The sequence below is a fragment of the Aethalodelphis obliquidens genome, unplaced genomic scaffold, assembly GCF_003676395.1.
Source record: "Aethalodelphis obliquidens isolate GAN/ISIS:26980383/991018 unplaced genomic scaffold, ASM367639v1 scaffold2, whole genome shotgun sequence".
NCBI classification, from domain to species: Eukaryota; Metazoa; Chordata; class Mammalia; order Artiodactyla; family Delphinidae; genus Aethalodelphis; species Aethalodelphis obliquidens.
In genome coordinates, this window is record NW_020837946.1 from 11,310,783 (window position 1) to 11,332,767 (window position 21,985).

The following is a 21,985-nucleotide window of genomic DNA, read 5'->3' on the forward strand; positions in this document are numbered from 1 at the left end:
CATTCTATTCCAAAGACCAATTTTGCATTCCAAGCCTTATTTCTGATTTATACACACTCACAACCTCAGATGCAAATAACCATTTGAGCCCCCAGTTATCTTTTGGTGGGAGGGCATCAGAGAACTTCCTTAAAAAGCAATCAGAAAGCAAGGTGGGGGGGACTTCCTTGGTGGTGCAGTGGTTAAAAATCCTCCTGCCAATGCAGGGGACATGGGTTTAAGCCCTGGTCTGGGAAGATCCCACATGCTGCGGAGTAACTAATCCCATGCACCACAACTACTGAGCCTGCGCTCTAGAGCCTGCGAGCCACAACTACTGAGCCTGCGTGCCACAACTATTGACGCCCGCACACCTAGAGCCCCTGCTCCGCAGCAAGAGAAAACACCACAATGAGAAGCCCGCGCAGTGCGACGAAGAGTAGCCCCCGGTCGCCAGAACTAGAGAAAGCCCGCATGCAGCGACGAAGACCCAAGGCAGCCAAAAGTAAATAAATAAAATTTTTAAAAAAGAAAGCAAGGTGGGGAAGGGGAGGGGAATTGGATGCAGACACTCAAATGGTACTCCAAACTTCCAGTTATAAGATAAATAAGTACTAGGGAGGGAATGCACAACATGATAAATCTAATTAACACTGCTGGATGTTATACATGAACATTGATAGCGTAAATCCTAAGAGTTCTCATCACACACACAAACTTTTTTTCTTTCTTTAATTTTGTATCTATAAGAGATGGTGGGTTCACTAAACTACTGTGATGATCATTTCATGGTGTATGTAAGTCAAATCATTATGCTGTACACTTTGAACTTATGTATTGCTGTATGTCAATTATATCTCAATAAAACTGGAAGAAAGTAAAGAAAAAGGCATAAGAAGAAAGAAAACCATCATATGTCTGCCCTGAAGACACATACCATTGGTTCTGGCTAAAAGAATATTTCAAGGAAAGCCTAGCCTGTCTCGTTACTACTTCACCTTGATTTATTCATTTAGCAAAACGTTAACTAACCATCTCCTGTGTGAGGCATACATACCTTAGAACCATTGCATCCTGGCAAACCGACAGGTCCATACGGTCCAGGATGGCCTGGGATGCCCTAAACAATAGAGCAAGTCTCAAAAAGGAGAGATAATCAGGCCCCGGGAACAGGTGGAAACAGTGCAGAAACCATGGTGGGAAAAGATGGGCTAATTTAGATAGTTCTTTAAGTATAAATGGTTATTTAAATAAAGTAGTAAATTAGTTATTTTAGATAATAATTTAAATAAAAATCATAGCAAATAAAATAGGCTAATTAAAACCAAAAATTATCCAGTGAGATACAGATATTTAAGATAAAACAAAAGGTCTTTCTATATAAAATAAGTCCATTAGCACGCTGTGTTAAGCTGGCGTAAAGGAAAGAGAAGAGGGAAGTGTGCACAGAGGTAACTATTTTATTATTTTATTATCCTGTGCTATCAAGCAGAGTTCATTCTATTCTATTCTATTCTATTCTATCCCATCCCATCCTATTCCATCTCAATCTGTTCCATCTGTTTGTATCTCAGGAAATATAATTTGACTTGTATGTCTTGTAAATCCACACTCTAATACACTATGTGATTCTGATATTTTCATCATGTAGCAAATGTATCAGTACTCATTTTCTTGTGCTATTGCTTTAACATCTTTATTAAAATGAGCTTACTTCTTATTATTCCATTTACACATTTTTCTCATTACTTACTGGAAGTCCAGGAGGACCTGAAAATCCTGGTAATCCAGTTGTTCCCTAAAGACATAGAAAACGGAGAGGGTGGCAAGAAAAAAACTCTTTAAAGATGTTCAACCTATAAACAAAAAATGATTTACCATGCCAATAACCCCGTTCTGCAACTATAATTGGGAACACTAAAAACTATTTGAAAAACAAAAAAAGGCTTGACAAACTTTGTAAATCTTCCATTTATATAACTTTTAAAAAGAGATGATTAAGATTGCTTTGGGCCTTTCTTGGGTAGATTATTTCAGGTTTCATTTGCATACAGTAAAGTGCTCCAATCTTCCACAAACAGATTGAGGAATGTTTATATATGTGCATATGCATATATTGGTGATACTGTCACCCCATCCAGACATAGAACATCTCCAACACCCCAGATGGTTCCCTCATGCCCTCTCAAAGTCAGTTAACACCTACCCTCAACAAAGTAAGGACTATTTTGACTTCTACCATTATAGACTGGTTTTACCTGTTCCTGAACTTCATCTATAGAAGTGTATCACACACAATGTACTCCTTTGTGACATCTGTATAACTTTTACAGTGCAGATTTCTTTTTTTAAAAAAAAGAATTTTCAGCAAACAGTCAGGCTAGACTGGTTGGACTACTAACCCTCACGCCTTTGGGACCAGTGAATCCTGGAAGTCCTGGAGAGCCCTAGATCCAAAGGAGAAAACAAAAGGTAAGCACTGTGACAATTATTTGGCACTAATAAGCCCATAAATGAAAGGTCCCAGTTTTATTCACACGCCAAAGAGTTTTGCTCTTGCGATTATTTCATCGTTAATACGGTTCAATTGCTTGTCGTTTCATTGGCGCTATAGTATTTATCCGAAAGGACAAACAAAAATCCATTCATACCCTTGCTACTCAAGGTGCGGGATCCAACAGTAGCCTCATCGGGGAGCTTGTTAGAAATACAGCTCCCTCACCTCCCAGACCTATTGATTCAGAATTTGCATTTCAACAAGATGTGATGATAATTCTTGCTCACATTAGTGTCTGAGAAGTGCCTCTGGAAAAGCCCCACATTAGCCAGACAGCTGCCGGGGGCTGATAAGGATGAATGACACGATTACAACAGTGGATGAGAATGGCAGCCAATATTTCTGTGCATGAGAAACACTTTATTAGCAAAATGTCCCTGGTGGGCACAAATAAATAAATAGCGAACTAAGGACTGCCTGAACCAGAGATAAACTTGCTTCAAGAACACGATGAATACATTTGGAGGTCCTGTTTCTTAGAGAATAACCACAAACAAAACTGTTTTAACGAGGCCACTTGGTGTGAAAGTTCCATCATCCAAAAGTTTTTCATCATTCCTGAGAGTTTCAGTATGTTTTGGTATTTCTGATTATTTGAGGAAAAGGTTGGTACAGAGCCTTCTGAGACTGGACTGTCAAGGCCAAAGTCAGCCTTTCCTGTCTGAGGTAGAATTCCTGGGTGTGTGACCATGGCCCCCTCCTCTGCAGGATGCTGTGTGTAATCTGCAAAGGCAGAAGCGTGACTTGCAGGTTCCACATCCCCATTATAAATTTTCTCATATCTTCTATAGGAGAATATATAGAAAATATTTAAAATTAAGACATTTATAAACCTGAAAAATCTTTTTGGTCAGGTTTTAATATTCTCTGATTGTCTGCCTTTGATCGGATTATCATTTGTGACTACATCTCTGAGCTATCCTTTAACATATGAACTCATGACAACATAAGTTTTTGGATGAACTTTAGGAAATACCTGCACACCATGTAACCTATACGAAGCACCCTGTATTTACAACTATAATTTTAATTTATTGCTGGCTTCTCTAAAGAAATGCTAAGGAAACCAGCAGAGTGGGGTGCAGAGGACAAAATAAAAAGGAAGGAGTTGGCATTAAGCTGATCCTAAGTCCACCGTTGAAGTGACAACTTCATTCTACCAGGAGAATGGAGGGAAATCTGAGGCCACACCCTGAAGGAACGCAGCGGAATGTTCAGACACTAAACATGTCTGAAATCAGACACCAAATGTCCAGAATCTGAATGACTTTTTCAAAATTAGTATCAGAGGAAGGAGAAATGAAGAAACAAAAAGCATACACAAATACAATAAAGTAGAACTCCTGGGAAATAATAAGCTTTGCAGTTTTACTTGGAAACTGTAGGTGTGGGTTTAGTTTCTTTGGCTGTAGGAGTTTGATCCTGGCGTCATCTAATACTGGATTTGAACTGTGATTTTGTCACCTAGTAGCTATGTAATCCAGAACAAATGACTTAAGTGCTCTGAGAATCAGTTTCCTCATCTCTAAGATGGAGATAATAATATGTAACTATAGTCATGATTGATGGGATCAATGTGAGGGATAAATGAGATCTAGTCAAGAATAAATGTCCCAATGCCTGGCTCAGAATAAATTAGCAGAAAATGTTGCCTAAATAGTCTATACATCTGAAATTTAAAAAGACTCTGTGTGGATCAATTATAATTGCATTTTCGTAATTTATTAGTTAGTTCACAGCTCCCTGGAAACCGGCAGCCAGGGGAGTGACCCAGTGGATGCGTGAGAGCCCAGGCTTAAGTCCACAGCAGGAAAGAGCCATCAGCAGATCTAGTGGTTATACAGTTAGTTAGCAAATCCTCTAGGGCATTTATTGAAACAAAGCCCTTTGTTGTATCACAGACTTTAGGATAAAAATCTGTGATGAGTGTGAAGGGCAGTAGGCTCTGGTAGGAACCTTAGGATGCCTGATGTGTAAGGGACCAGCTGAGAAAGAGGAAAGCAAAGAAAAGAGGATTCCAGAAACAAAGACATGTGTTTCAAGGAGAAAAGAGTGACCCACACAGTTGGAAACAAAGCAGAGGGGTCCAGGTCAGATAAAGACACAGAGTATCCTTCTGCATTGGCCTTTGGAGGTCATGGGTGACCTGGAGGTCATGGGTTTTCAGGGCAGTGGGCAGGAAGCAAATTGTTGCTGGCTGAGGAGTGAATAGGAGATGAAACACAGCCAGTGTGGTTAGTTATTTTATTTTTTTAAAAGAAGCTTGACTGAGAAAGGTAAGACAGGGAAAGGATGGCAATCCTTTGGTTACAGGACCTGAACGAGCTAGAGGAAGTTTATATTGGTACGGGTTTTATATTTGCATGCTTAAGGATGGAAAGAGGAAAACCAACATCAAAAGGAAAGTTGAAATGGCTGAGAAAGAGGACACACCATCAGAACAGGGTTCTAGTAGGAATCCCAGCAACCAGGATACCGGTAGAGGGATAGGTCCTGAATGGAAGGTAAAAAGAACTCATCCTTTCATGTGGGACGAAAGAAGGGAGGGGCCGATGCAGGTAGGGAGACTGTAGCTCAGGGAGGGGGATGAGGTAGAGCAGGGAGCTTGAAGATAATGATAATCATTTGAATCATCTTGGAATAAGATTCAGTTTGGAGGGCCCAGCTAAGACTGGAGCAGGAAATTACCAGAGCGTCCATCAGCCGGCTGCGATGTGGAATTCTCTCCAGGTTCTCAGCAGCCCTGGGGTCAGCATAAAGAAGGTTAAGTGGACTGGGGATTTTTTGAACTCACAGACTGGCATACCTTGGGTCCCTGTGGTCCAGGCAGGCCTTCCGGACCTGGGTATCCTTTCTGGCCGGGAGGCCCAGGGGGTCCGGGAAAGCCTTTCTCCCCCTGTTAAAATCAAAACAAGACAATAAACACAGAGAACATCAATTCCCAGGAATAAACACACCCATAACCATCATTTTCTTTTCTTTATGATGTAATGATAATATTTTGCATGTTTTTTCCTTGGATTAAAAAAAAATAGCCCTCAGCAGTAAGTACAAGAGTAACTCTAAATTTTCAGCTGTTAGTATTTGTCTGTAGGCTTGAAAGTGTTTGTCTTTGGTCTCCTGGAAACTCTACATTTACCCAAATGGTAGAGCTGCCCAGAACAGAGATTAAGGGAGCATGAATCAAGAACTGAGGGGAAAGCCCAGCTAGAGAGATGGAGGTTGGTGGAGTGTGTTTTCTGGGGGATGGAGAGACAGTGAAAATCAGGCACAAGAGTGTCTTGAGAGTGTGCATAATTGCTATGTAGCTTGAAAGAACCACACACAGGCTATGAGTTTTAGTCCTTTCTTGATTACACAGGGATTAGGAGTTCAATCTGCTGTTTGTGGAGGAGACGCAGGAGAGAGATCGAGTGGCAAAACGAAAAGTGTGAGCTAAGTAGTTAAGAGATGATATTACGGGAAAGCCCTCAGGGATGAGTGAGTAATTTAGTCATTTAGGCTCAATGAGGGACATGTTTCTGCCACAAATAATCTTCCCGTGGACACAGATCCTACCGTTACTCTTTAATAGTAAAGGCCACAGGTTGATTCAGTCAATCTAGTTACACGATTAGCAAATTTGATTTTTAAAAGAGTGATCAAGTCAGCGATTTCACACTGTGTGTGAAATCCAATAAAAAGAGAAATAAAAGCATTTGCTAGACCCCTCTTAATACTCTAGTACCTTCACACACCTTGAACAGCATCTCACCCAGAGTAGGGATTCCATAAATGCTTCTTGAATTCAAGAATGAATCATAGCTTTCCAACATGGATCTGAATATACTACTTTCATAGCTTCAGGAAATACCCTAAGTCAAACTACACATGAATTATAGAATACTTTAAAATAAATATGGTAATTTTTATTATTTTGTCTAAAGAGCTTAAAATATGTTCTAAAAATATTTTTAAGCAGTCATCTTTCAATATTGTTAAGCAATTCATTAGCATATCTGAGAAAAGGGTTTTGTAAACAAAGGACAAACTTTAGTTCTGCCTCTGTCTTAATTATCACAAATTGAAAGTTAATGGAGCGAATTAATGAGATTTCACGGCACTCATTTTTCACTCCAATTCTACGATGAAGATGCTTTCCTCCACCGAATTTTTGCCTCAGCTAGAGTGCTGATGCAAGATTCTTCCACCAGGGGGCGCCCTCACACCAATGCTGCAGGACAAAATCTGCAGGTTTCAATGTTTCCGTCAAAGTGAGGCAATCGAGTTGTTTTCAGTTGTTCTCTCGCGTTTAGCAACAATGTAAATAGGGTATACACATGGAGGCATTCTTATAAACTCTGTTGTTCTTTAACTTACTATCTTTTCTTTACAGATCAAGAGAGTTACAGTAACTGCCGGTATTTATACAAGTTATTTGAAGTTTCCCTCCAAGGCCTTTTTCTACCACCCCAGGTTCATGTTTATATACAGCTACTTTGAAATTGGACTTGGGGAATGGAATATCATACTGCTGATCTTTTTGCTACGAATGAAAGAAGAGTGTGAATCCTTTAATGAGCTCTCTGGAGAAAAGAAGCAGAATGAAGGTGTTGTGTTTACCTTCTCCCCTTTGGTCCCATCACAGAAGCACTGGCCTTTGTCTTTACAGACACAGCCCTAGGAAGAGGGAAAGAGAAAGGGTTTTGTTTAAAAATGGCTTAATAGAGCCCAACTGACAGAACAAAAGCAAACATATTTTTCTGTTCTTTGAGCATCAAACATTATTTAGCAGGATCCCTGTGATACTGTAGCAATTTAACAATAGAAATAGAGTAGACAAGTGAGATGTACATAGAACTGTGGAGAGTACATCATTTTTATTGTATTTAGGAATTTCAAGTAATTGATTTATGCAAAAAACCAAGTCAACTCTCCTTTTTTTCAGAACAATATATAGTTGAACCAAAGACCTACTGTATAGCACAGGGAACTATATTCAATATCTTGTAATAACCTAAAATGGAAAAGAATCTGAAAAAGAAAACATATATATGACTGAATCACTTTGCCGTACACCTGAAACTAACACAACATTGTAAATGAACCATACTTCAATTAAACAATGGTTAAATAAATAAGTAAAATTAAAAAAATATATATATATAGTTGAACCATATGAAATTTCCATTGTTGTAGGTAGCAAGTGGTCTAATGTTTGCAAATTTCTTAGGTTCAGCAAAATGAACATATGTGTATTTGTGTATATTAATTGGTGATATCTTCTATAGGTAATTCTAAGGTTTTCTTTTCCTGAAATAATGTTCAATACTGAGAAAAGATTATCAGTACCCGTCATGTATTTTAAAGAACAAACTAATTAACTGGAGCTAATATCAAAATGCTTTTTCTTATTAAAAAACAAAACCAAAAATTTAGCTGTGAACTTGGGAACTCTTACCCGTCTAACTAGTCACTTTGACACACTTACAGGCCCAGCTTTCACATCTCTGCACACGCCGACTCTAATGAAGGTCAATTTTAAAATTCCTCTCTGCCAGCAGAGGAACAAAGAGAAACAGATTTAAACAGTGGATTTAAAAAAATTTTTGACACACCTTCTATAGTTATATATTTATCTTTTTTGGGGCGGTGTTAATATTGACTGGAAATCAGTTTATTTTCCCCAGGAAAAAATAGTGATTGACAGCAGAGGCAGGGCAAGGCTAGGAGATGTGATGGCTGGTAGGAAAAAGAAAAAGAAATTGCCTCAGATATTCCCAAAGTGGGGACCCTGTTTGTGCAATCAAAATAAGAATACACAAACATCTTTAATTGAATATATTTTCTGAGCCGAGGGCAGTAGGCTATGCTGTTATTCAAGAAAGAGGAGGGCTTCCCTGGTGGCGCAGTGGTCGAGAGTCCGCCTGCTGATGCAGGGGACGCGGGTTCGTGCCCCGGTCCGCGAAGATCCCACATATCGCGGAGCGGCTGAGCCCGTGAGCCGTGGCCGTTGAGCCTGCGCGTCCGTAGCCTGTGCTCCGCAATGGGAGAAGCCACAGCAGTGAGAGGCCCGCGTACAGCAAAAAGAAAAAAAAAAAAAAAAAGAAAGGGGAGTACATAGTAATTTTCATACACTCATCATTGATCCTCACATTTACACGCATCTCAATTTATATGAATGGAAAGTAATTAACCGAAAAGGAAAGTCTATATTTTTCCCAAGGTTGGCTATTTGGTTTTTTTTTTTAGAAGACTAAATTTTTCTGCTTTTCCTCCCAGATGCTTGGGGTTATTAAGTCATACCTAGCTTAATTATTTTAATCTTGTCTTTCTAGGTTTTTAAACTTTAGTGTTCATTTCAGTCACATGTTTAAGTATACTAAGTATATACTAAATCTAATATACTAATTTAGTACACTAGTATGCTAATATCTACTAAAGCGGTAGTTCTCCAAGTGTGGATTTCCAGTCCAGCAGCATCAGAATTATCTGGAAACTTCTCAGAAATGCAAATTCTCGGCCCTACCCTAGATGCACTGAATCAGTAATCCTGGTGTGGGTCTCAGTAATCTAAATAGGCCCCCTGGGTGACTCTGATACTACCAGTCTAAACCAATAGTTAAATTCCCAGTCTGTAGGGTAGAGCTAATTCTCTGAAGATTTCTGAACACTATGCCATTTGAGACACTCATTTGCACATCCGCTCTTTGTTTATGATGCCATTTCTTCTCTCATTCCAGGAAAGTAGCCAGGCTTGTATGCCCCTCACTTTCGGGATGCTTTTGTCACTGGGCTGAAAGCAAAAGCTGCCTGAAGACAAGATTTCTCCTGGCTTCTGTTTCTGGAGTGTAGGGACCTGTTGACCGTTGGCCCCAAGAGTGGAAGGGCCAGCAAGATGTTCCCACACGGTGTCTGGAAGAGGCAGCAGGGCCTCGGGAAGGAAAGTCCGAGTCCTACACCCAAGGGGACCAGATACTGGGGCGAGGAACTTCAACCTGGGCAAGGAGCTGGGGCTCAAGTTTCCACAGCAGTGTGGCCACTGTTTTACATGGTCAGAGACCATGAGCATCTCTGATTCTTCTGCCTCCCAGACACCACACAACACCTGGATTCCAAGCATCTCTGGACCACAGGTAAGAGGAGGCAACTGGGCAGTCCTCTAACTCCAAAGAAGACGCATGCAGGTCATCTTAATTTTATTTCTTACAGTAAAAGTCATAGTCACTCTATACTACTGGGAACCTTTCAACCTTAGCTTGAACAAATAAATGTTTGCTGAACTCCTCCAAACTCCCCCTTCTTATATGCTCCCCTGGGCCACTTGCAGTTCTATGTTTAATGTATATTTTCCTTGATGGCCCTAAGTCCCAGGAAAGAAGGAATTGTCCAGTCTTGTTCACAATGGCAACTGGGGCATATAACATGTCCTGAACAAATGCTTGTGGATTGACTGAATGGATAAGTGAGTGGATGGAGCGCTGGTAATTTGTTTACATCCAGTTTGGTCCTGGAATTTCAATGCATGTGATGTCTATGGCTGTTGTTGGGCTGCCATGACTAAGATATTTCCTATATAAATGTATATAGATTCTATATGTATGAATTCTGAACAACTGTGATTGAAGTGGAAGAGAATGAAACTAGAAGCTTTGGCTCTTTTAACACATGTTAAAATTAACACAAGGCTAATTAGTTGTTACTTGCTTGGATATAAATTTTTTTCTGGAAAAAATTTAAATCTTCAGAAGATTGAAAAACAGTACAATGAACACCTATGTATCTTCTCACCTAGGTTTCTCAACTGTTAACGTGCTTTCCCAGCCTTTACAGCTACACACACACACACACACACACACACACACACACACACACACACACTTTCTTGCCAAACCGTTCAAAAGTAGACTGTAGACACCATGACACTTTACACCTAATACTTCTGCATGCATCTCCCCAAAACAAGAGTATATTCTTATCCAATTACAACATTATTTCCAAACCTAAGGAAGCAACATTGATAAAATAACTTAGAGTTACTAGTTTTTAAACAAGATCTTCAGCTTTACAAGACCCTTGATGACCATTAGAAAATGAAAAGCTATTTAATTTTTAACAAATCTTTTTTTTACTTTATATTTATTTATTTTATTTTATTGGCTGTGTCGGGTCTTAGTTGCAGCACGCAGGATCTTTCATTGTGGGGCGCTGGCTTCTCTCTCGCTGAGGTGCACGAGCTCAATAGCTGTGGCGTGCAGGCTTCGTTGCTCTGTGGCAGATGGGATCTTAGGTCCCTGACCAAGGATCGTACTCACGTCCCCTGCATTGGAAGGCGGATTCTTTACCACTGGACCACCAGGGAAGTCCCACAAATCTTTTATTTCATACCAGAGATTTGGTCTTAATCAGTGATTTCACATATAATCAATACACGAGGTCTGATCTTAACAAGTGACTGTCACAGATCCAAGAAGCTGTAGAGCCGACACGGCTGCACCCGGAGGTCAGGCGTGGGACTCTGAGTGTCAGCCCTCGCTCCTCTGAATTCCCTCTTGCCTGGGGACTGGTCGCCCATCAACACCAACAGCAACTCTGATCCTTGTTCTTTGTCATCAAAACCATGGCACCTGATTTTTTACATTATTGCCCTTGAGTTTGCTTGAATCTTCAAGGGGTGACATATTTAGCTTTTGTTTGTATTTGGTTTCATTGTTTGCACACAAGGGTGGAAGGCTTATTTAATGGTTTGGAGCCAGCTGGTCGGTTAGTTGAAAAAGTTAGTGAAAGTGAGGAATCAAAAACAAACTAACAAAAGAAACGTAAACATGTTAACCATTTTATTTTAACTTAAAACATATAAATGCACAACAATTCTTCAACGTTGTGAAACGGGGCCCAGGTCTTTTTTTTGGGAATGGGTCTGCTATTGAGAGGTGTAGGGCATCTCTTTCTAAGTCACACGCGTAATGCTCCACCGACATTTCCAGTTTGAGTTTCTTTGAAACAGGCCAGTTGCTTAAAGATGCTTGTGGAGCAATCTGAGTATAGAGTCCTTCTAGATACGAATCCATGTTTCCCTCTAACTTTTTTTTTTTAAATAAATTTATTTATTTATTTTTGCCTGTGTTGGGTCATCCTTGCTGCGCACAGGCTTTTTCTAGTTGTGGCGAGCAGGGGCTACTCTTTGTTGGGGTGCAGAGGCTTCTCTTTTTGCGGAGCACGGGGTCTAGGTGCGCAGGCTTCAGTAGTTGTGGCACACTGGCTTAGTTGCTCTGTGGCATGTGGGAGCTTCCCGGACCAGGGCTCGAACCCGTGTCCCCTGCATTGGCAGGCAGATTCTTAACCACTGCGCCACCAGGGAAGTCCCTCCCTCTAACTTTTTAAATGTTTCCTCAGACACACTTAATTGAATAGCAGTTTTCTATCAGTTTTATCTTTTCAAATCTTCCAACCTAGTTTTCACAGAAACATGTCTTTAAGAATTTTCTTATTTATTAATTTACTTTTTAAATATAGCAGTGTGTACCTGTCAATCCCAAACTTCCAATCTGTCCCTCCCCACATCCATCCCCCTGGTAACCATAAGTTCGAGAGAAGCATGTCTTTTTTATGCATTTGTATTTAAACAATTTGTTATTTAATATTTAATCAGATGACCTTGTTATAATAATAAGTACAACTGGCAGAAGCAGCTAACTCTTGGCAATCATAAAGCTCCACCGTGGAGTGGGCATATGTCAGTGTGCTAGGGAAGCCTATGGGTGTCAAGGGGGCAGCAGACAGTGGGCATCAAACTGGTCTATCGTATAGAAGGTATGGAGAGTTCTGGTCAGTTGCTGAAAGTTAAAAGGAGAGTCATTGAGAGAGGGTCTACTGTATTATCTACTCATTTGCAGTGTCATCCACAGTGTAGATGTTCAGCCCTGTTGGCAAGACTCCAAAGCCAGGGCTAGGGCTGTGTTTCTGTGCCCAGTTGAGCAGAATTGCTCCAAAATTTTTCCAACTTTAATTTTCAATGAAACTGGCAAGGCATCGCCTGCTTATATATCTGCACAATGGAACCGACTAGGATTTCAGAGGATGTGACAATTTTGCTGACATGTGGGTGCTCCACCTGATTGAATAAACTCATAATTATGGTCTGGGCAGCTCTCTGGCAGATGTTCAGCTGCTTCTCTAGAAGCAAGTGCTGCAGAGAGCTGAGCAGAGGGCCATGTGAAATAAAGCACTTCGCTTTTCTTGGATATGATGACAGCAGCCCCAGACTCAAGAGATCCATTTCTCTTAATTGTGCTGCTTTTCTTGAAATAAATTTTTAACTTTGCAAATGTGTTTTAATAATTCAATAATTCAGATAGGTTATTTGACTAGAAGATAATAGTGGCCATATCTTCATTTTTGTTGAGTTTGATCCACTTTTTTGGACTCCCTTTTAAAACACCATGATTATATTAATGGAATATAACCCATTAATTACTACTCAAATGCTAAATCACTTGAAAACCAGTACGGCCAAATGCTATGAACTCTTAAGAAAGCATAACGATGGATATTTCTTAAGCAACATTTTAATGATTTTTCCTCTTCCAACAATAAAGTACCTCTTAGTTTCCATGCAACTTAATGAAGTGAGAAATCATTTGTCATGAGCAGAAAGCTCTTAATAATGATTTTATGGCTTTTCTCCCCCTGCTAACCATTAACACATCAGGAAGTGATCCAAGATTACATGACGTTTTAGCACCATTGCATATTAAACAGTTGAACTTGTGAGACCCATTCATTTAATAATCACATTCATTTTTTTATGACCTCACTTAGGATGCAAAATAAACTTTGGTGGTAGAGAATCTTAAAAGCCTATGAAGTCCAGAAATTACACGCCTTCTGCCAGATCTGTAAGGGATCTATTTCCAGATTTGCCAGTTACTCTCTGGAGCTTTGGACAAATTACTTAATCCTTCCAAGTTATCTCACCTGTAAAGGAAGCAATTGGGCTGGCCAAAAAGTTCGTTCGGGTTTTTCCGTAACACCTTACAGAAAAACCTGAATGAACTTTTTGGCCAACCCAGTATAATCTCTATAGGTCAATAGGGTGCCGGTAGAGTGTCCTGCATTCAGTAGCAGACTCAGTCACTGGGGGCGGCCACTCTCTCCTTTTTGGCTGCACAATCCTGTGCCAAAGCACATACATGCTAATTTCTGATATTTTTTTTCCAAACTAGCCACCGCCTTCCCAGACATTTCCTCCTGAAGTCGTTTGTCCACTGACAAATAACGGGTCCTGAGCAATTGTCAGAGAGACTAAAAAGTATTTTTGTTAAACTGCAAATGGATTAAGTAGTATTTGTTAATAGTCCTCTTAGAGTTTGCTGAATATATTAGCTGATTAACCAGTTATGATTTGTACCTGAGCACAGAAACAATTTGTTTTATTTATTTAATAAAATAAATATTGGGGTTTGAAACATCAATTGTATTTGATGCTTAAAAAGGAAAGGTGGCAGATCAAATATATTACAAAAGCAGTAAGCACTTCTGGGAACGCTCATCAATCAGCTCTCACACTTTTCTCTCTGTTTCAACTCCCATCGTGACCATGTATTGTCCGTGTATCACCTGCACACTGCCTTCTGTTCGGGGACAGTGTGGCAGAAAGGTAAAGGGCACTGGCTCCAGGGCAGATTTCCTGGGTCTAAATGCCAGCTCTGCCAAGCCACCTGTGTGACTTTAGGTGATCTCTGGTGCCTCCGTTTCCACATCTGTAAAATGGGGTCAAATAGGGTAACACTGGTAAAGCACTTAGAAGGGTACATAGGATGCCTACTGAGGGCTGTGAAGGAAACCAGAATGTGTCACCCAAAATTTGCCTCTTTGATATACAAATACTATTTTGAATTGAAGGTAATTAAGAAATACTAAATGCAGAAAAAGCTCCCCCATTTTGTGCCTAAATTCAGGAAATAAATTCTCCTTTTAATAAAGACAGAATCTTAGCCCAGAGATAGCACTAGAGGAATCTGCATATAAACCTCATTAAACTAGCCCTTATCTCCTAGTTACTCCTTCACCATTTACTACCTCTAGCCCAAACCTCTTTGTCTTATCAATTCTTCACAAATTTACTGTTTCTTTGTCTGAAAGGTCGAAATGCTTCCTCCTCTGGTCACTTCCTTGGATCTTCATTCTCTTGCAAATGCTCCCATGCACATGTAAAAATTTTTTTTAAAATGTGTATGCTTTTCTCCTGTTAATCTGTTTTTGTCGGTTTAATTTTCAGATCCAGCTAGGAACCCTAAGAGGGTCTAGGAAAACTTTTTCCTCCCCTACAGCTGTTACAGAGGGCTATCCATAAGGTGGGCTATTACTAATATATTAACTTAATATTGCTACTTAAATGCCCATGAGCTGAGGGCTTATTACATTTACTAGTCTGCAAGTTGGAACTGGGTCTCACAATCTTTACATCCCTTCAGCACTGGCAGGCAGTAAAAAGATTACCTGATTTTTACTCTTAAAGCTAATAAAGGATCTAATTATGCACATACATTTTAAAAAATTGCTCATGAATAAACCAGGAAACAATTTCCAAATGAGCTTGGATGTTTCCCCTTTCTACTCTCAAAGCATCGCAGGCCCAGCTTCTGTGCATCCCTGTGCAACAGACGTGGCCTTCCCAGCCCTCCCTCCAGGCTCCCCTCCCCCTCACGCAGCCCAGCCTGGTTTAGCAGAAGGGGAAGTTGGCAGCGTTCAAAGCTGGTTAACACTCTACTGAGCAGCTCTGTTGATTTTGCATTATGATTATTGACCCCCCTGCCCAGCCAATAGCCTGAGGCCAAAGTTTCTGTGTGTGAAAAGAAGAGCTGACAGACTGCGGGCCGGCGGTGCCAGACAGACTCCAGTGCTGTTCTTTGCAGGGTCCCTACATCCGCGTCTGCCTTAAGCAACCAACTGTGAGCCTTGGCAGCCTGCCCTCCAGTGACCGAGGCTGACATCCATGTGCTGCTTTCTGCAGTGTCCCCTTCTTCCCCGCCCAGGAGCCACTGTCCCCGCACTTGTGTATCACAGGGATCTCACTGCAACTGCCACTTCCTATCTTTCTGTCCAGAGAGACAACACTAGTCTAGACTTCTAAACCAGCCACCCGTTTGTGATTTTCTGGACGACAGCAAATGCACAGATTACTGGCTCTGACTAAGAAGGTGGCAATCAGACGTCTCTTGGTCCACTGGGGAATAAACTCACATAAAGCAGTGAGTGGCCTTTATACCTATAATCATTAACTCCCAGGTTTTTATTTTTTTTATTTTTCTTGCCCTAAAATGTTTTGAGTTCAGTAAGACTATGAGGCTGTTGCCATTCATGTAAGATTAATAGACTCTACAGTATCCTATGTAAAGGATGCTGTGGAGAAAATGAACTTCGATCAGGACTCTAATGATACCAGGAGGCAGCACTTTGGGAGCACTGCTCAGGGCGCACTGCCTAGTGCATGATCTGATTGACATTTGATAACAGTTCTGTGAAGTAGATGCTATTATTAGTCCCTTCTTCCAGATAAGACAACTGGGAGATTAAAAGGCTACAGGGGGTAAGGAACAGAGCTGGGGAATCTGAACCCAGGAGGGTTGACCCATGCCATATTCTCAACCCTATGCCCTATGTCATTATTATTATTATTATTTTTTTTTTTTTTGCGGTTCGCAGGCCCCCCACCGCCGCGGCCTCTCCCGCCGCAGAGCACAGGCTCCGGACGTGCAGGCCCAGCGGCCACGGCTCACGGGCCCAGCCGCTCCGTTGCACGCGGGGTCCTCCCGGACCGGGGCACGAACCCGCGCCCCCCGCATCGGCAGGCATACTCCCAACCACTGCGCCACCAGGGAAGCCCCGCCCTGTGTCATTATTGACCGGCTTTGTGGGCTACCGAGACATTGGGGGAGAGAGAATGCACATCTCCTGCCCTCATCTCGTCACTGCGCTGCAAGGATGTCATAAAATCCCAGCAATAAGCATAACATGGTTGCTCATGAAATCAGCTGGGTTGGCTAGTGCAGTCCACAGGTCAAATGCAGTCTGTCCTCTTTTTCTGTATAGCCTGTGAGCTAAGAATGGTTTTCATACTTTCAAATAATTGAAAAAAAAATCAAAAGAACAATAATAGTTTGTATCATGAAAATTATGTGAACGTCAAATTTTGGTGTCTGTAAAGTTTTGTGTTTCTTCACGAAAGTATTTGTGGGTATTTGCCTTCTGTCTTGTTATGTAGGTATCTACATAATAGCCTTGATTTTGCCTCTTGACCCTTTATGGAAAAAGCTTGTTAGCCCCTGGTGTAAATTATCTTGATTATACGTTTTGTGGCAGTACAAAAGTTACATAAAAACATTAAAAGAGAAACTAAGGAATTTACCAGCTCTGAGCTCTGGTGAGAGATGATTTTTCTGCCTCCAAATGTCAGGCAGGAATTTCTCTCTTTTCCTCCCATCCCTCCCTTATTTGCTTTTTCCTCCATCACACTTAAGCCCAAGATAATGCAATTTTGGGACTGGAAGAACCCTGAAGATCATCTAATCCAAAAGTTCCTAGTGCTTTGGAATTTACAGAGATGTAAAATACATATTTTTTAATGGACACAAACCTAGGACTGTCCTATTTATAATTTGTTCTGTAAGGGCAATGGCCACCTACAAACGCAAACAAACAAATCTAACCTCTCACTCACCAATCTGTCATCTACCACTGTCGTCATTCTGTAAAAATAAATGAATTAATTAAAAAACTATGAAGGAAGCAAGGAAATGCTCACAGAGTACAAGATGTTCTTTTAAAATGAAAACAAATAACTTTTTCTTCATAAAAAATCTCTACACTGTTCTTATTTCTTTCATTTGCCTTAGTCTGATGAAAGTCTACACAGATATGACCTTGTGAAGCGCTAAACTAGGCATGACTGCCCCCTCTCTCTGCCCCCATCCCCTCTGGCTGGCCACTATTTGCTTAGTGACGTATTGCAGCATGGTCTTCTGTTTGAGAGGTGACAGGAAGTTAATCTCATACTGCATAAGGCACGCTAATGAATTAGTTTTTAAAAATCTGACGCATCTTTCAAGAACCAATGCCTTTTTTTGTTTGTTTGTTTTTTTGTTTTTGAAGAACCAAGGCCTTTTAACACACACACACAAACACAAACCCCTGCCACAAATGCCACAAATGGTAGAAAGTTCCAACTTCAGACCCACAGGTGGAGACACATGTTGGGGGATGGGGCCCCTTAGTTTGAATGCCTGGTTTGCCTGGGCATAGGACCACATCTTTCAGATAATATCTTTGATAATACTGTTCAAAAAAAAATAAAATGTAGCTTATATACAAAACTCAGCTCTCCCATTTTCATTTGATAATCAGTGAATAAGCACTTAATAGGATTTTACCTGTTAACTGACAGTTGAACCAGGCACTTAGGGTTCTGGTTGATCTTTCCAGAATGTGCTGCTTCAGATGGGAGTAAATCTCCTGGGAGAAGCTGCCCTTAGCCCTTGTCCATGTGGAGAATGACCACATGCCTTTCACCACTTCCACAAGCTGTTACTTGGCTAACTACACCAATTGTCAATGGCGAATCTAAAGTGCATTTAAAAGTTTTACATTTTTCCATTTTGGTTCTGGGACAGTTGTTAAGAGTTCTTAGAAACCTGGTACTTAATCACAGAAATGTAAGACATTTTAAGGAAAAATCCATTTTGTATCCGTGAACTTAAAAGTATGAAAGAAAGAAGAAGCTCAGGGTCACCCATAAGACAAGGCCACTTTTCCAAATGGAAGCCTTCTTTGGATTCTAGGGAAGATTCTGATGTTCCATTATCTGGAAATATGGACGCTGCTTGAGTAGCAATACTATTCTGAAGAAAAGCAGGAAAAACAGGCTCGCTCATATGAGAGTTAATCCAGAAAGACAGTTGCTTCAATAACTTCGTATGTGCCCTCTCCTTTTGAACACCAGAATACGATGATGGATAAAGAATTTTAAAAGTATCAACTCACAAGACAAGTAAAATGGGTGAGAAGGCAAAAGAAGATTAAAAGTGTCAATTTTTGGAAGATGGAGGTGAGCGGAATCTTCAAGTCAAGTGGGATGATACATTTATGAATACACTGGCACATAGTCTCTGTTCCAATAAAAGATAAGATATAAGAATAGAAAATAAAACAGACAAACTCAAAAAACAAGATGCATGTTTCCGGTGAGCAAAATGCCATGGCGACATAGAGCAGTGGGAGAGGCCAAAGCCTTAGGTGGCTGGACTGGGTCTAAAGCCCCCTGTGGTACCCGGGAGACTGGCTCCTGGACAGAAGCGGAGGCATGAACCAAGAAACACCATTTTAACATTGGGGTTAAACATTTAACATTTAACATTTAACATTTAACATTTAACATTGGATTGGGGTCCTGGAGGACTCCCGAGAAAGGCAGCCCTAAAACGCTTGGCACACACAGAGGAGAAAGAGAAAAGAAACAACAAAAGTTGGAACAGAGCTGTGGCAGCCAGCCTCCAAGATGGCCCCAGCGATACCTCGTCCTGGTGTCTATGCTCTTGTGTGGTCCCCTCCCACACTGAACCAAGGTTGGTCTGTATAACCAAATAGAATAAGGCAGATGTGATGTTATGTCACTTCTGAGAATAAGTCATAAAAAGACATTGTGCCGTCTGCTCTCTCTCTTGGATTACTTGCCTTGGGAAGCCAGCTGCCTTGATAAGTCAAGAAGCCTTAGGAAAAGGCCCATATATTGAGGAACGATCCTGTGAATGACCTATTTTCAAGCTTCTCTTCCAACTCTGTCAAGCCTTAGATGACTACTGCTCCAGTCTATAGCTTGACTGCAGCTCCATGGGAGACTCTCAGTCAGCACCAACCAGCTAAGCTGCTCCCAGATCCCTGACCCTCAGAAAACGTATGAGATAACCAGTGTTTGATGCCTTAAAGTGCAATATTGTAGGATGACTTGTCAGGCAGCAATAAATAATACAGGGGCCCAACTAAAATTGCAAGTTTGATGGAAATGATGAAGGAGAAATTCAGGAAATCTTCCTAGAAAATAGGACAAAAGGAAGAGAGGTGAATAAGAAAAAAACTAAGGTTTGAACATCAATCCAGGACGCCCAGTGTCTGTCCAATAGGAGTTTCAGAAAGATAAAAGAGAGAAGATAGAAAGGAGGAAATTATTAAAAAGATAATGACAAGAAACAATTTTCTCAAGTGAAAAAAATAAATTTTCAGATTGATAGGGCCTAGGAAATGTCTTCCTCTCACAAACACACACATCTGAGGCACATTATCATAACAATACAGAACACTGGGAACCAAGATCCTAGGAGTAAACAGGCAACAAGAAGCAGTCGCATACAAAGATCTTGGAGTCGAAAAGGCATTGGATGTGTCAACAGCAAGATCACGCGGGACATATGGCTTGAGGCCTTCAGAATTCTGAAGGAAATTGATTTTCAACCCACACTTTATACTCACCAAATGATACATACGTTGGAGAAGACACAGACATTTTCAGATGTGTAATGAACAAAAATATTACCTTCCAGGCACACTTTCAGAGTAAACTACAGGAAGATGTGCTCCACCAAAAAAAGAGAATTAGGTCAGGAAAAGGGAAAGATATGAGATCCAGGAGAGAGACCTAACTCAGAATGACAGTCTCAGATGACGATGGTACACCTGACCCAGATTGGAACCAGAGGATTGGGGCCCCAAGGGGACACCAAGGAGATAAGACAATTGTCTGACGACTGAGACAGTAGGAAATTTGAAGACTTCGGGTAAAACAAAAGTTTGTCCAAGAAAGTCTACAAACATGAAAAGTAGTGGCTCAGCAGTGGACAAAATTTCCAAAATCATTCACTACTGATTTAACCAAAAGTTACGATACAAGCGTGTTGAGAAGATTTAAGGAAAAGGAGGGAGGTGGGTCATGGGAGTGTCCTCCCCTACCAAACCGCAAGTCGATAGATAATGTCAAAAGTGGCAAACTGAGAAGTAACTCTATAAGCCCATTTTTCAGAAACATGGAGGTGAATAAATGGAAGAAATAGACACAAGAATTGAAAGTGGTTGCCTCTGTGGAGGGGAACTTCGGAGAGGGTAACCCGAAGAGGGGCTTTGTTTTTGTTCTGTCTTTTATATTACAAGTATTTTATCATTATCACTATTATTTTTTTTACTATCTGCATACTTTATGTTGCTAAAAATTAATAGTAAAAAAATAAAGTTCACCCAGAACAATAAAAAAGTTCACCTCAAAAACAGAAAATTTCCTGTTCCTTTACATTTAAAGTTCTATCATTTATTGTATTCTCAAACAAAGAAGCATTCTAAGTTCATATTAAGTGATGTTTTCCTTCAATTTGGAAAACTACCAATTTAGCTCTGACTTCCCGGTAGAAAAAAAATACAGTCAGAATAAACACAGGAAAATTTTAAGAAAAATGATTCAGACACATGATGAAGAAACCTCAAGCTGACAATTCTCTGAGACAAAAATAAATCTGGAGGTTGCCTGAGAGCTCAGTTGCTGGTAGTGGAGACCTACGTTCTCCCTTGTTATAAATCACGGAATATTAAGACTGCAAGAGGCCTTAGGGTCATCCGTCTCATACTGATTCTGACGTTGGTCCAGATTTTATCTAGAGCCCGGAACTTCTAATTTTCCCTTGGCTAGAGGAGCTGACTGCCTTTTGGAGAGACTGCAAACTTCATGCACAGAGACGGCGCTGCACACAAGCTCTCCTGCCCACAAACCTGCAAGCTCACCGTAGAGAAGGAGAATTCTCTATGGCTGAATGGCGCGCGGGCACAATTCCTGGCTTAGCTTGGTCACCCCTATGAAAATGTCTTCTCCGTAACAGTGGATAGTAGATGCTGTCCAATTAACATTTTGATTAGGGTTGGACATAAGCCAATAAATCATGAATATAACTTTCTATAAAGCATAAGAAGAGAATCTGATACCCTGAATTTGCTTTTGAAGACGTATAATATAAACCTTTTGGATGGTTTGTTGCATTTGTTGTGATTAGCATCCTTATTTGATAGCCCCAATTCAAATCTAATTGTGATTCAGAAAAATCTCTCTCTTTCGTTTCATGGTACTACAACTAAAATTTAGGATAACAGCTCTCAACTTTTAGTATCTATAAATTACCTGGAGCTCCAGGTAGGCATGCTTTTCCCAGGATCCCTTCCTCACGAGTAAGTCTGAGGGCCTAGCATCTGCATTTGAAACAAGCGGCCCAGAAGACTGGGTTCCCCAGACCACACTTTGAGAATCTCCTCAGCATATCAAGCATGAAGCGGGGACTAAGACTCATCTGGAAAACTATTATACTAACCTCTGCGCTATTGATGAAATAATGAAAACAGCATTTATTTTTAAAAATAGAAGATGGTTGGATTAATTACCAA

General features: G+C 40.7%; 1 protein-coding gene across 1 annotated transcript in view; it reads right to left on the minus strand.

Annotated features, from left to right (window-relative positions):
- The window catches only part of COL4A3 (collagen type IV alpha 3 chain), a 133,620-nt gene that overhangs the window by 64,981 nt on the left and 46,654 nt on the right, over nucleotides 1-21,985 (minus strand). The window contains exons 2-6 of the mRNA XM_027119737.1: nucleotides 7,139-7,195; nucleotides 5,343-5,432; nucleotides 2,382-2,426; nucleotides 1,733-1,777; nucleotides 1,037-1,099 (exon numbers count right to left, since the gene is read on the minus strand). Of these exons, the coding sequence (XP_026975538.1) occupies nucleotides 1,037-1,099; nucleotides 1,733-1,777; nucleotides 2,382-2,426; nucleotides 5,343-5,432; nucleotides 7,139-7,195 (300 nt within the window). The remainder of the gene's footprint in view (nucleotides 1-1,036; nucleotides 1,100-1,732; nucleotides 1,778-2,381; nucleotides 2,427-5,342; nucleotides 5,433-7,138; nucleotides 7,196-21,985) is intronic.